Below are 12,505 nucleotides of genomic sequence, written 5' to 3' on the forward strand. Positions count from 1 at the left end.
GTAGGACCCTTGCCAATGAGTTGCCAAGAGGGTAGTATAAGTAACTTTTTGTTGTTGTTGTTTCGTTTTTTTACTTCTTAAAAATGAGAAAAATAGCTGCCGAAGCAATAATTTCCCCCGATTTATCTTTTGCGGAGAATCTAGTTGCTTGTCACAGTTGGCCTCCTGGTTTCAGGGAGTGGTAGAAGCCTTAACGTTATTGCTTCCTGGATTTTGAGGTAGTTCTTGGTATTTGTTGTAATACTTTTGCGTTTTTCTAAGCCAAGGTCATTTAGTATAAACAAATCATTAAGACTAATAATTTTTGGAGAAGTTGGCCCAAGTCATTATTATCCAGCTGATTAATGAATCATCATTAATGACAACTCAACCTTGAACATACTCTTTTCCTGGTAAGGCAGTGACTCTGAATCCCCAGAGGTTGAGTCAGGAGGGTTCGGTGGGGCCCCGGAATGGGCATTTCTGTCCAGTTCCCAGGTGACTCCTGTGCTGCTGGTTTTACATCTGAAATGAAATGCTTTGCTGAGTAGCCAGCCTTCTTACACAGTGCAGGTCACGGTGTCACACTGCCCTGCTTGGAAGAGCATTTTAGCAGATGGCTTTTTGTGAGTGCCCTACAGCATGGAGGCAGAAGAGGTGGGTGGCTTTTCGGAGATAATGGCGTTGTGTCCAGAATACACTGTGTAGCCTGTAGGAGGCCACGCTGAAGCCACCCCATCTATTTGCAGCAGGAGCTGGAGTGCCCTGTGCTTTACCGTTGGATCTTTCCAGACATGTTCGAAAGCCGAGAAAAACAGCATCCATCACCAGCTGTATAATCGTTGAATATTAAAAAACTGACAAATGCCAAAAAGGGTAAAATTTGTTTTATGGCATCTAGAATGTGAACTTGAGTTATGCAGTACAGAATCCTGGTGTAAATTTGGCCATTGTAGCAAGTGGGAATTTTAATTTTAGCCTTTGACATAGTTAGTGTCAGTCCTTTAGAGAGAAAGTGCTAAAATAATGTTTCATCAGAAAGCTCACAGGGACGTGCAAGACTCCTGCACAGTCTTGAATGTCTTTACCCAATTACGGCTGTCTTGAACCTTCACTAAAATAGAGGAAACGTTTCACGCAGGTGTGGGTCCGAGTGTCTTTTTGGTATCTGCCAGTGGAAGGCCTTCTGGGAGAGCTTGTTCTTTTCTACAGTTCACAGTGAAGGGACATCCTTTCATGTACTTACCAGCATTTCCTCACGTGTTAAAATGAAACCTGTCCGGTCCAGTGATCCATATGTGAAGTATTTTATCAGAGCATGCCAGGAGTCAGTGTAGGCCTTTTGACACCCAGTTTGTAGGAAGCATGCCTACAGTGAAATGTTTTAGTTTTGCTTCAAGAGGGCAGGGATGATACCAGAGCAATGGCTTGCGAGCAGCCTGGCATAAGGGGGTGGGAGGCCATTCGAGAGTTTACTTTGGTTCATTTCCACCGACGCTCAGCTACAGTTTTAGAGTCGGTTTCCCAATTGCAGGGCTCTCCAGAGGCACCGTCTGCCAAGTCACACACGCAGTTGGTTTTCGTGTTCTTCCAGGGTGTGGGGCTATTCAGTTCTCTCTAAAGCCAGACACGAAGGTGGAGGCCTAGGGGAAGAGTGAGAAATGCTATTAATAATTCATTTGAAAGGGGTTTCTGTTTAGTTAAAGTATCAAGTAAGCAACCAAGATAGTGTAGGATTAACTAACCTTTTAAAATATTTGAGTGTTTTAGCTGAGAATCAGTTTTTACTTATTTTAAGCAGAGATGATACTTAAAATTCAGATGAAAGTTTGGAGAACAAATAGCCTATATATTGCTTGACAAAAGATATCTTTCAAAAAAATTTTTTAAACATTTATATGGTGAGATAAATTGGGGAAGTCTTTTTCGTTTTAAATGCGTTATTTATATTTATAGGACAGTAGGTCTTCTCATTATTGAGGTCCCATGATTTTAGAAATAAAACAGTCTTTTAAGAAGAAATAGAGGAATTGCAGATTCAAACTTGTGATTTTACTTTATGTTCCTTTCTCCCACCATAGGTGAGATGGTGCACAGGATACATAAGGTTGATTCAATTGGCATTTTCAGCTGGGCTTTCTCTGAGATCGTCTCTAGTTATTTCTCCTGGGCCTCTCAGTTCTGGTAGCCTTTATTTTTTTAAGTTTGAAAAATAATAGTAAAGAATTTTGAAAAACAAAATTCAGTTTCCCAAAACCATTGACTTTTTTTTGGAGGTGGGGGGGGGGCCGCAGGGTATTTTTCATTCTTGGTTTAATGACAAATATTTTACAAAGCTGTAGTCACAAACTTTTGTGCCTTTTTAAAACTTAAAATTGTATCACAATTTCTTCATGTTGTGAAGTTTTCAAAAGTTGTTTTGTTTAGTGCTCTGTTGAAATGAACTATAATTTACCAACCCTTACATATTATTAAATCTTGAGGTTGATTTTGATTATTGGTGTATTTGGCAGTATGGCAATGAACATCTAGTTGGTTCAGTTTTTATTCTTCTGTTGGAAGTAGGGTAAAAAGTTTTAATTACTTTTATGGTGCTTGATCTGCTAACGTTTAAAGCTTTTTATTTCGTTTTTAGAATTTGGGGACCATCTCTAAATTTACTAAATGGCGAATCAAAAAATGTGAAGCATAAAAATACTGAGCCTTCTAACCCAGGAATAACTTTCCAGGTTCTGGTTGGCAATAGTACTAATAGCTATCCATTGAGAACCTCCCATGTGCTAGGTGATTTGTATGTCTTACTGTCTTCCGGCATTGCAGGTAGTATTGATTAAATTGGGTAAAATAGCTACCGGAACCAGAATAGTACACTGAGCCTAAATTAGTGAACTAAAAATAAATTTGGTTTCTTATCCATAGGATTTGGTTTATTAAATTGTAGGCTAGGCAACAAGTTCTCCAACCACAGAGTACCATGACTTCTTTTTTTCTAGTGTTAACAGAGCAGTGTTATTCAGGCTGATGGTTCCATTTGTAAACTAGATCATACCCTGCTTGGTTTTTGAATGCCTGGTAATAATATGCCTTAATTGTGGGTCAGTGAAGCCAAACTAATTGCTTGTTGGGTACTTGGATTGCCTTTTTAATTTGCTGTATAATGTAGTCTCTACCAGAAACGCAAAATATATCGTTATCTAAATAAAACTCATTGAAATCATCTCACAGACATAAGAAGGCCTAATGTTTTATCCACAATCTTGGAAATAAGAGAAAATTGAATGGCATTACAGAGAGTTATAATTTATAAGTACTCTATTTCAAGTGCCTTTGTATCCGTTTTGGAAGTTATACATAAAATGACTGCTATGGTTTATGTCAGTGTGATAGTTTTGGTTTTTTGTTGTTGTTTTTTTTTTTTGGCCAGGGATTGTTTGCTTTGCGCTTTTCTTTTTTGAGTTAAAAATCAGCCATCTGTTTACTTTGTGGAAGTTTTCAGAAGCTTTGTGCTTTTAATGTTTTAAACGACAATAATGACGTGAGCTTCTGAGACAGTCACTCATTTTAGACTGTGCAATTCACCCAATAAGATTAGTTTTCATCCAATGACTGCATTTCAGTGAAAAACACACACCTATGCTGTTATTCTCAACTCACAAAACACCAATCAAAGGGGTTACCTTTATAGTTTTAGGAACAGTTGTTCATAAGTCGGTAAGATGGTTAGCACTCTGTAGTATTTGTTCTTTCACCTTCTCTGAACTAACAAGGCAGGTCAGCAGAGGACTTTGTTTCAACTCTTGATTACTAATTTCATTCATTTATTAATAGCTAATATTTACGGAGCAGCTACTGAGTACCAGGAACTCTTGTAGGCGTTAGGGATATTACAGTTTTTTTCTATTTATGATAAATATTTAGCCCTAGAGAAAAATCTTTGACATGACTCTTCAGCGCGTTTAAAATTATTTTTATAATAGAGTAATGTAATAAGAAGCTTCTAAAACATTTAATAGATGCCTATTGGGTTTTTAATAGAAATTCGTTCATTACCTGTTTTTCTTTTCTTTTTGTAGGTTATTTCTTATGAGAGTCATGGATATCCCCTATCTAAACTTGGAAGGACCAGACTGTAAGTGAAATTTTATTTTCTCATGCATCTGCACATTTAACTGTGTGGTCTGGAAGGGGCAACAGGAAAAGTATTACTGAAGAAAGAGCTTTATTCACTTAAAAATAGGCAGTGATTTTGTGGTTGATATGAATAGTATGCTCAAGTTAATGGTACCCTTGGGCCTTGATCAACTCATCTCTTACATTTTCCAGTTTATGCATGAGTTGAATTTTTAAAAAAGCACATATCTCCGTTATTTCTTTCTACTCAGAATTCTAAATTCATACTTTCCTGTAAATATATGTAATACATTTTAAGACGTGCTAGCTATGTTAGTAATAGTAAGTTCTCTGTTTTCCATTTATTTGAGTACAGTATATTTAAGTTTAGTAGGTTGATTTTTCGTTTTCTTTTTTTAATCATCATTGAAAACCTTGGAAGGCCAGTCTATTTGGGAGATGGTTGCTTCTTCTGATTCTCTACTTTATCTGTATCGCCCTACTCTTGTTTTCCATTCTTCTTTTCCTAGCTTTGGTTTATTTGCCTTAATACATGCCACAGGGATATAGAAATGGGTGAACTATGCTTGATGATATTAGTCATTGCAATGATATTCATTTGAGGACGTACTGTGTTGTGCCTCCATATTTGATTTGCTTTTAATCTGTCATTCTCACAACAATGGTGCCGGCTAACTATCGTCATTCCCAATTTACAGCCCTGAATGGCTACAGTGGTTAGGTCTCTTGCTCAGAGTTGCACAGGTTATATAGTGGGTCTGGGATTAGAACACAACACTGCCCCTACTTAAACACAATTAGTCCATTCAATTTGGACAGTGTGTTTGTTTGTTTTTTTAAGCTAAATAAACGTGGACGACTAGATTAAAAGGAGAAAGTAAAATGTTTAGGGAAACTTCTCAAACAAAGCAGCTGTTTTTTTTCTTGAAATAATTTTCACAGGAACTTTGTGAGCACAGATGTCTCTGCATAGAATGCTAGGGTTCAGATTGTTGTGGGTTCTATAAAGCAACAAAACCTGAGGACTAGGCTGAGATGGCAGAGTCCTGCTGTTCCTAAGAATACTTTCCGGAGGTGTCTGATAATCATGAGGCATCCATCACGATTCCCCAAGTTAGCTTGGGCTTAGTTTCATCAAAGAACCCCTGGTATGTTGTTCACTTTTCAACTATTGACTTTTCATCAAAAATTTGTTTTGTAGTGCAGCCTAAACGTGATCATGTTCTCCATGTGACATTCCCCAAAGAATGGAAAACCAGCGACCTTTACCAGCTTTTCAGTGCCTTTGGTAAGTAAAGCACAAGTACAAATGTACTTTTAGGATATTCTTTTGGTCTAGGAGACCAGAGGTGTACAGTCGGCTTCAGGTTGGGCATGAAAGAATATTAAATGCAGGGTTTTAATCTCACTCATGGAATTTTGGGGGCTTTGGCATGCTGCTTTGTGTCAGTATGATCTGAGGAACACTTAGTAGCACCCCACAATAGAGTGCTATTATTAATCCATGGAAAGCAAGATACAATTACTATGACTGCCCTTACTGCTGACCGTGGAAAATAAATCTAGGCTGAGGATAAAGTATTCTTAAGGGCAGTTGGTGGGTCACTGCTTGACACTGAATAGTCCAAGGAGACAAACATAGATGTTTGAGAGGACCAAGATACATGTTATATGTGAGGTAGGGCTGTTTTTCTATTTCCTTTTTATCAGGGCAGGCAATTAGTTTCAATTGATCAGTCTTCTGATTAGGGTTTATAAAGACCGTTCTGATTGTAAATCTTGCGCAGTGTTTCTGTATTTTAACAAATGAAGTATTTAGGCTGTTCTCTTTGGATATTCTTGGATAACGTGAAGATAGCAAAAACCTGAATGTCCCATAATAGAATGTTTAGTAAACGTTTATGTATCTCTTCAACAGACTAGTATGTAGCCACTTAAAAAATATTTGAAGAGTTTATTGAAAGATGGTAAAATGTTTATATTTTAACATTTAAAGTATAAAGCCAATACAAACTAGGATTCCTGTATAACTAACATTATCTTTTTAAAAAACTTTGTATTGAAATCAGACTGAAAGGAAGTATCATGCTATTATCACTGAATTTTTTTCCTGTTTATACTTTCTGTATTTTCTAAAATAACCATATATTAGCTTTCATTTATAAGTATAAAACTTTACACACTTACATTTTAGAAAAGTAAGTGAAAGCAAGTCTATTTCTGGAAAGTTATTCTAATCTTTGCAGATAGTCTAAATGTCTTCTGAAATTCTAGTCCTGCTATTTAACTTAAGCACAGATCTCGAAATGCAGTTGAATTTCACAGCTCATTTCTTTTGAAAGCTTTTGATGTTGTTGTTTCTCATCTTGTATTGTTAAATTCTTATCCCAGTGTAGTCAAACTTTAATTGGCTAAATTAAGTAGAATGCACTAAGTAGGGCTGTGTGTGTGTTTTTTCATTTTAATTAAAAAAAAAAATTTGCTGTGTGCTATGTGATATTGGACAAGTAACGTCTGTGCATCTTTGTTTTCTCATTGGAAATGATGAGATGATGATGACGATACCACCTATTTCATAGGCATGTTACAAGGATTAAATGAGCTAATTCATGGAATCATTTAGAATGCGTAGTATGTGGCATATAGTAACTACTTAATAAATGTTAGTTATTATTTATCCCAAAGACAGCATACACACGGGGTGGAGAAGTAAGAAAATAATAGTGATTTTCTAATTGAGAAAGCACCTCACTGTACAGCAGGAAGTAAATTTGTCTCCTATGACGGCAAAACAAAGCAGCTTTCTAGCCTTCAGAAATTTTAGTTGGAGTTAAATTTTCTTTTCCTTGTTAAATTCTGGTGAGTTTACCCATTTCTCAAAATTCCAGTTTGGTGTTTTTTTTTCAAGAAGAGTGGTAGCAGAATAATTAGATCTCCGCTTTTCCCCTCAGTTTTCTCCAACTTCCCACTGCCCCCTCCTCCTGCCTTTTTCTCCTTGCTCTCCTATACTCCATTCTGGTTGTGCTCAGCCTTTATTGAGGTTTTTTCTCACTGTGGAAATCATTTTGTTTCACTACCCTGCTTTCTGCCCTTCTCTGTTTTTTCTTTTCTCTGTTAGTGTTGGTTTTCTTTCTCTGCTGCTTGCTTTTCCTTGTCCTCCGTTTTGCTCCCTGTTTTCTTCACCTGGCCTTGAGATCAACATTGTTTTTTTTTCTTATGTTTTGCTACATTGATTCATTCATGTATCCCATTTGTAATTTTCAAAGTTTGCCTCTGAAAAGAAATAGTTGTATTTTTGAATTTACGGGGCCTCTGATTTTTGTTAGTGATTTTGATGGGAGCAGAGACTCCAGCCCTGGCGTGAGATTGGGTTGAATGATGAAGTGACCCAGGATTTAATCCAGAAGCTTTCTTTTGTTTTTAAAACAAATTTTTTAAGTTCCTTTTTTTTTCTTCCTGGTTTGCCTTTTAACTGAAATAACTGCTTGGTAGATTTAAGTTTTAGCTTTTTGTAGTGCTGACTTTTAGATCAAATTTTAAACCAGCACCTCATTTCTCTCCAAATTAACATATATACTGAAATATGTCAGAGATACAAATGAAAGCTGATAGCTAGCTAAATAGTTAAGTGTTAACTTTACTTTTAATTCAATATTACAGGTAACATTCAGATATCCTGGATTGATGACACATCAGCATTTGTTTCTCTCAGCCAGCCTGAACAAGTACAAATTGGTAAGTGTTTGGGACATGGTTTTATGTATTAATTAAAGTGGGTGCATTGCTGCTTGGTTTGTTTTGTGATTGTCTCTAAAATAAAGGAAATAATTAGTAAATCATGTGTAGGTGAGAAAATAAGACAAATTTATTGATTCATTAGATACATTATATAATACTGTTTTTCACTTAATTCAGTTCCTTTCCCATTACGCTTTTTCTAAAATGAGTTGCACATTTACTTTTAGAATTAGAAGTAGCAAATTGAAAGGAACGGGGACACCAAAACGTGAAACCTGTATTGACCCATTTGTCTCTGTACTTTCCCCATGTATTTATAAATTTCTGTGATTTATTCATTCCATTAAACTTACATCAAATACTTGTTTTACAGGCAAATAAACTGAAAGATATTTTGTTCGCTTTTAAAATAGGATTGTAAAAAGATGGAGTACCATGTCTCATTGGATCTGAAACAATTTTGATATTTACCATCACAAAACATTCTATTTTTTTAGGTTGAAAAGTTATTGAAGAAAATATGTAGTGTTAAGATGCATATTTTATTCAAATAAAGCTCAAGTTCCCTGGTGCTTGGTAATGTAAAAAGTGTGAAATTTTTAAGTGGTATGTCCAATTAATTTTTTATTTAACAAAGTACCCCATACTAAAACTATGCAATTCTGATGATATAACTATACGAGTAATTATATATGAAAACTTCTACAAACATACACATTCAGATCAGAGTATTTGGTATTTTTTAAAACTATATGACCATCACAGGCACATAGGCTATTATAGAGAAGAAAAGCTTGGAATCATACTGCTGTACTATTTATAGTTGTGTGATCTTGGGCAAGTTATTAGGTTGGTGCAAAAGTAATTGCAGTTTTTGCAATTATTTTTAACCTTTTAAAGCACAGTTACTTTTGCACCAACCTAATATTTAACCATCATAGGCTTCTGCTTATCTCCGTAAACTGAGGATGATGGTATGGACTAAGGGTTATTGTGAGGATTATATGAGATTACGTATGTAAAGTTTGACATAGCTTCGAGCTTTTATTATGGTCATTTAATAGATTTCAATGTGAAATACTCTTCTTCAGGAGCACATGACACCAGGCATAGCATCGGGTGGCCGGCTGTGAATGATGTTGCTTATTAAACGTTTTAATATTTGCTTGTTTCTGTGATCTGTTCCCCCTCAATCCTTGGGCAGTTTAGATAGAATCTAAAGGGACTGGATTATTAGAGGGCCATAGATAAGTTCAAGTGGGGGGGGCGGAGACTCTGAGATTAAGACTGTACTGAACTTCAGTGTGGCTGAAAGAACACTGATTGAGGACCCCTGACCTGATGTCTAGCCACGCCTCCTCTGCTTAGTGTCGCACTTCAGCTGCTTCGCTGTTCATGCTCGGTGACATTGAAGCTGTGCAGTGGATGGAAGAAGGTGCACAGGCTTTGACGTCAGACCGACATGGGACTAACCTTGCCTCCGCCACTTGTCAGCCATGTGTCTTTGAGCAAGTTATGTAAACTCTGTAAGCCACACGTCCCTTGTCTGAGAGATGGAGATGATGATAGTTACTCTGTGAAATGAGGTCATGGATATTAAGTTCCCACCACCGGGCCTGCCACTCTATAAGCAGTGCTTGACAAATGGTAGGGAATTATTAAAATATCTGCTTGGCCTCCACTGCTGTGAACAGTAAAAATGAGTGTGTAAAAGTGCTTTGACATCAGTAACAGTCTAGTTAGTAGGAGTTAATTGGAAATACAGGTACATTTGCTTATGTGTAGGGAGTATCAAAGTTGCTTTTAATGTTCCTGTTATACCAAATTTATGTCCAGTGATGATTGCTCCCTCATTTATTATCGAAAGATTCTCCAAACAGTGGCTTTTGAGCTCAGTATTTTATTCAGTGATACCTGTGGCTTCCGGTCGCCACAGAAGTGCTCTAATTTGATTGTTTGCCCATGTGTGTTGCTTCCCTGAAGCCAGTGTTGAGTCTACCTATTCACCTATTCATTGAATCCTTCTCTAGTGCCTGGCATACACTGTGGCATCAGGAAATAAATGTGTGTGTGAGCGAGGAATATGGAGAATAGGCCAAGATGCAACTGTGACCTTTGACCCTTTTTACCTTCTGGGTTAAAAAGATGACTCTTGTCTTTTGATATATGCAACTTTACTAGTACAGTCTAATTTTCCACTGTTGTCTCTTTACTTACACAAAGACAGCTCTTAAAATAAATACCTGGCCATTTGCGCATGCTGTGCCTATCACCATGGTTTTCTTTGGCAGAAGCCACCTTTTACTCAGCCATTGCCTCCATCCAGAGCCTGGCTGTGTCCTACTTCCCTCCTCATCTCAGCTGAAACGTCCGCTTCTCTGGGTGTTTTGTGAGACATCTGTCTTCTCTGGCTCCTTTTGCAGGGGATTAGACCCCATGTCTCTGCTAGCCTGGCGTCCTTTACTGACACACACCTTGTGGGGTTGTCTTCTGTGATAGATGTAAACTCTTTCAGAGCAGGGACCATATCGCTTGTTCACCTTTGTGTTTTCAGGGCTTAGAGTAGTGGTGTCTGACACTCGTAAGTGTATGTGAACTATTTATTGAGCTGAATAAATGGTATTTAATGTGTTATGACTGAGAAATGCATTTTTGCCTGTGATGGATATAGTATTAGGTTGGTGCAAAAGTAATTACGGTTTAAAAGGTTAAAAATAATTGCAAAAACCGCAATTACTTTTGCACCAACCTAATATATAATGTGTCTGGTCTTTTGCTATGATTTCTAAAATTATGCAGCTGTTTCATTGAAAGACAATGTAAAACTTGTTCTTTATTGTGGTAATTCTAATGGTGAGACAGACCCAGGGTCTCTAATGTGCTGCAAACCCTATTAATGTTACCTTAAACAAATTACTTATTCATTTCTGCGGAAGCAGAAGACTTGTTAGATCAATAATGTAACATTGGAAAAATCATTAAATGCCTATTTATATAACAGCTCGTAATGGCTGTTTTGGCTCTGTTACAAACTATTTTTGATTTACATTTAAGGAGTTGCTTTTTAACTGACATCTGTCTCTTATTTCTTTTGATAGTACTAATTCTAATCAAGATTTTTTAAAAAATCATTGTCAACATCTTGAATATGAGAGTTCTCTTTTTCTAGGAAATCTTATTACACTAATTGTTAAAACCCTTTGACCGAGTGCCATGTGCTTTGATTTCTGCTGTTTTTTTGTTTGCTGTTGCTGTGAAGGTGAGAGTCCCCGGTGGCTTTGGGGTCTTCAGATAGTGATAAGCCATACAAGCAGGTTTCTTCCCCTCTGGCTCTTCAGCTAGGACAGTAGGTGTCCGGTATGGGGACTCGATGCCATGGGGAAGATCACTTAGCCTCAGTATTTGAGTATTTTTCTCAAAGTAGACGAGTAAGAAATCACCTTTAATGGTCACATCTGAATGAATGATATTTAAGATTTTTATATTCCTAATGCAGTTTTATTAACTAGGGGAAGAGCTCAAAAATATTTCAAAAGTAGTTGAGCCTCCTGTTCATACTCTCAAAGTTTAGACATTGTCAGGAGTGTCCTTAAATGCGTTATAAGACATTTTCTCTCTGCTTATAATTTTTATAGAAATAGCTTGAGACAATAACCGTCTCATTTATTTTGCACGCTGGAGATTGGAGCATACTGTGAAAGGTGCTTTAGAAGTGTTAGAAACCTAACAATTATTTTGTAAAGCTGGCCTAAAATCATGTAGTTACATAAATTCCTGATATGCTGCCTTAAGAGCTTGTTCTGGATGATTTTGTGGGATTGGGGAGGGGGTGTGGGGAGAATCTTGGCTTCACTTCAGTCCAAAGTCTGAATGTGCTTATGTTAAATCAGACTTTTAAAAAGCACAGCTTTTGATTGTGTTGAACAGATAAATATTAGAGTTGTAGATACAACTCTTTTGAGGTGATTATTCAGCACTGTATTTGCTAAAAGGCTGCTTATAGCTTTAAACTTTACCTGTGCCTTTTGTTATCCTTTAAATGTTTGCAGAATCTGGTGATAACTGCTTTTCATTTGTGATATTGGTGATTTGTGTTCTCGTTTTTCCTTGATCACTCTAGGCTTGGGGTTACTGATTTTGTTGATCTTTTCATTTTATTCTTTTTATTTTGTTTTTCTTTATGGTTTGCTGTTGTCTATTTTGTTGGTATATGCCTCTCTCTCCCTCTCTCTCTCTCTCTCTCTCTCTCTCTCTCTCTCTCTCTCTCTCTGTCTCTCTCTCTCTCTCTCTCTCTCTCTCTCTCTCTCTCTCTCTGTCTCTGTCTCTGTTTCTGTCTCTCTTTCTCTCTTTCCTTTCTTTTACTTGCTTTGGGTTTACCTTGCTGTTTTTTTTCCCTCCAGCTTTTGAGGTAGAACTTTATGTGATTGAGTTTTGTTTTCATTTTTGTAAAATTTTTTAGCTTGGCTTCCTAGAGGTTGCCCGGGGTCCATATAGCTTAAAGGTTAGCCAGTGATTGGTCAGATGTGCTTACATACCTTGATCCAGCAAGGCTTCCACCCTTTGCCACCTGGGTTGGGGAACACATTCTGCATTGAAGCAGTTTACAAGTCTGCCACAGTTTTTACTATTGGCTGGAAGTTTTCGTCTCCTCTGTGGG

General features: G+C 37.0%; 1 protein-coding gene across 1 annotated transcript in view; it reads left to right on the forward strand.

The window, feature by feature from the left end:
• The window catches only part of PARN (poly(A)-specific ribonuclease), a 119,958-nt gene that overhangs the window by 40,089 nt on the left and 67,364 nt on the right, over positions 1–12,505 (forward strand). The window contains exons 19-21 of the mRNA XM_019710397.3: positions 4,053–4,108; positions 5,312–5,398; positions 7,771–7,845. Coding sequence (XP_019565956.3) covers positions 4,053–4,108; positions 5,312–5,398; positions 7,771–7,845 — 218 coding nt within the window. The remainder of the gene's footprint in view (positions 1–4,052; positions 4,109–5,311; positions 5,399–7,770; positions 7,846–12,505) is intronic.

Source organism: Rhinolophus sinicus, chromosome 10 (assembly GCF_057876585.1).
Source record: "Rhinolophus sinicus isolate RSI-liver-muscle chromosome 10, RSI-T2T, whole genome shotgun sequence".
Lineage (NCBI taxonomy): Eukaryota > Metazoa > Chordata > Mammalia > Chiroptera > Rhinolophidae > Rhinolophus > Rhinolophus sinicus.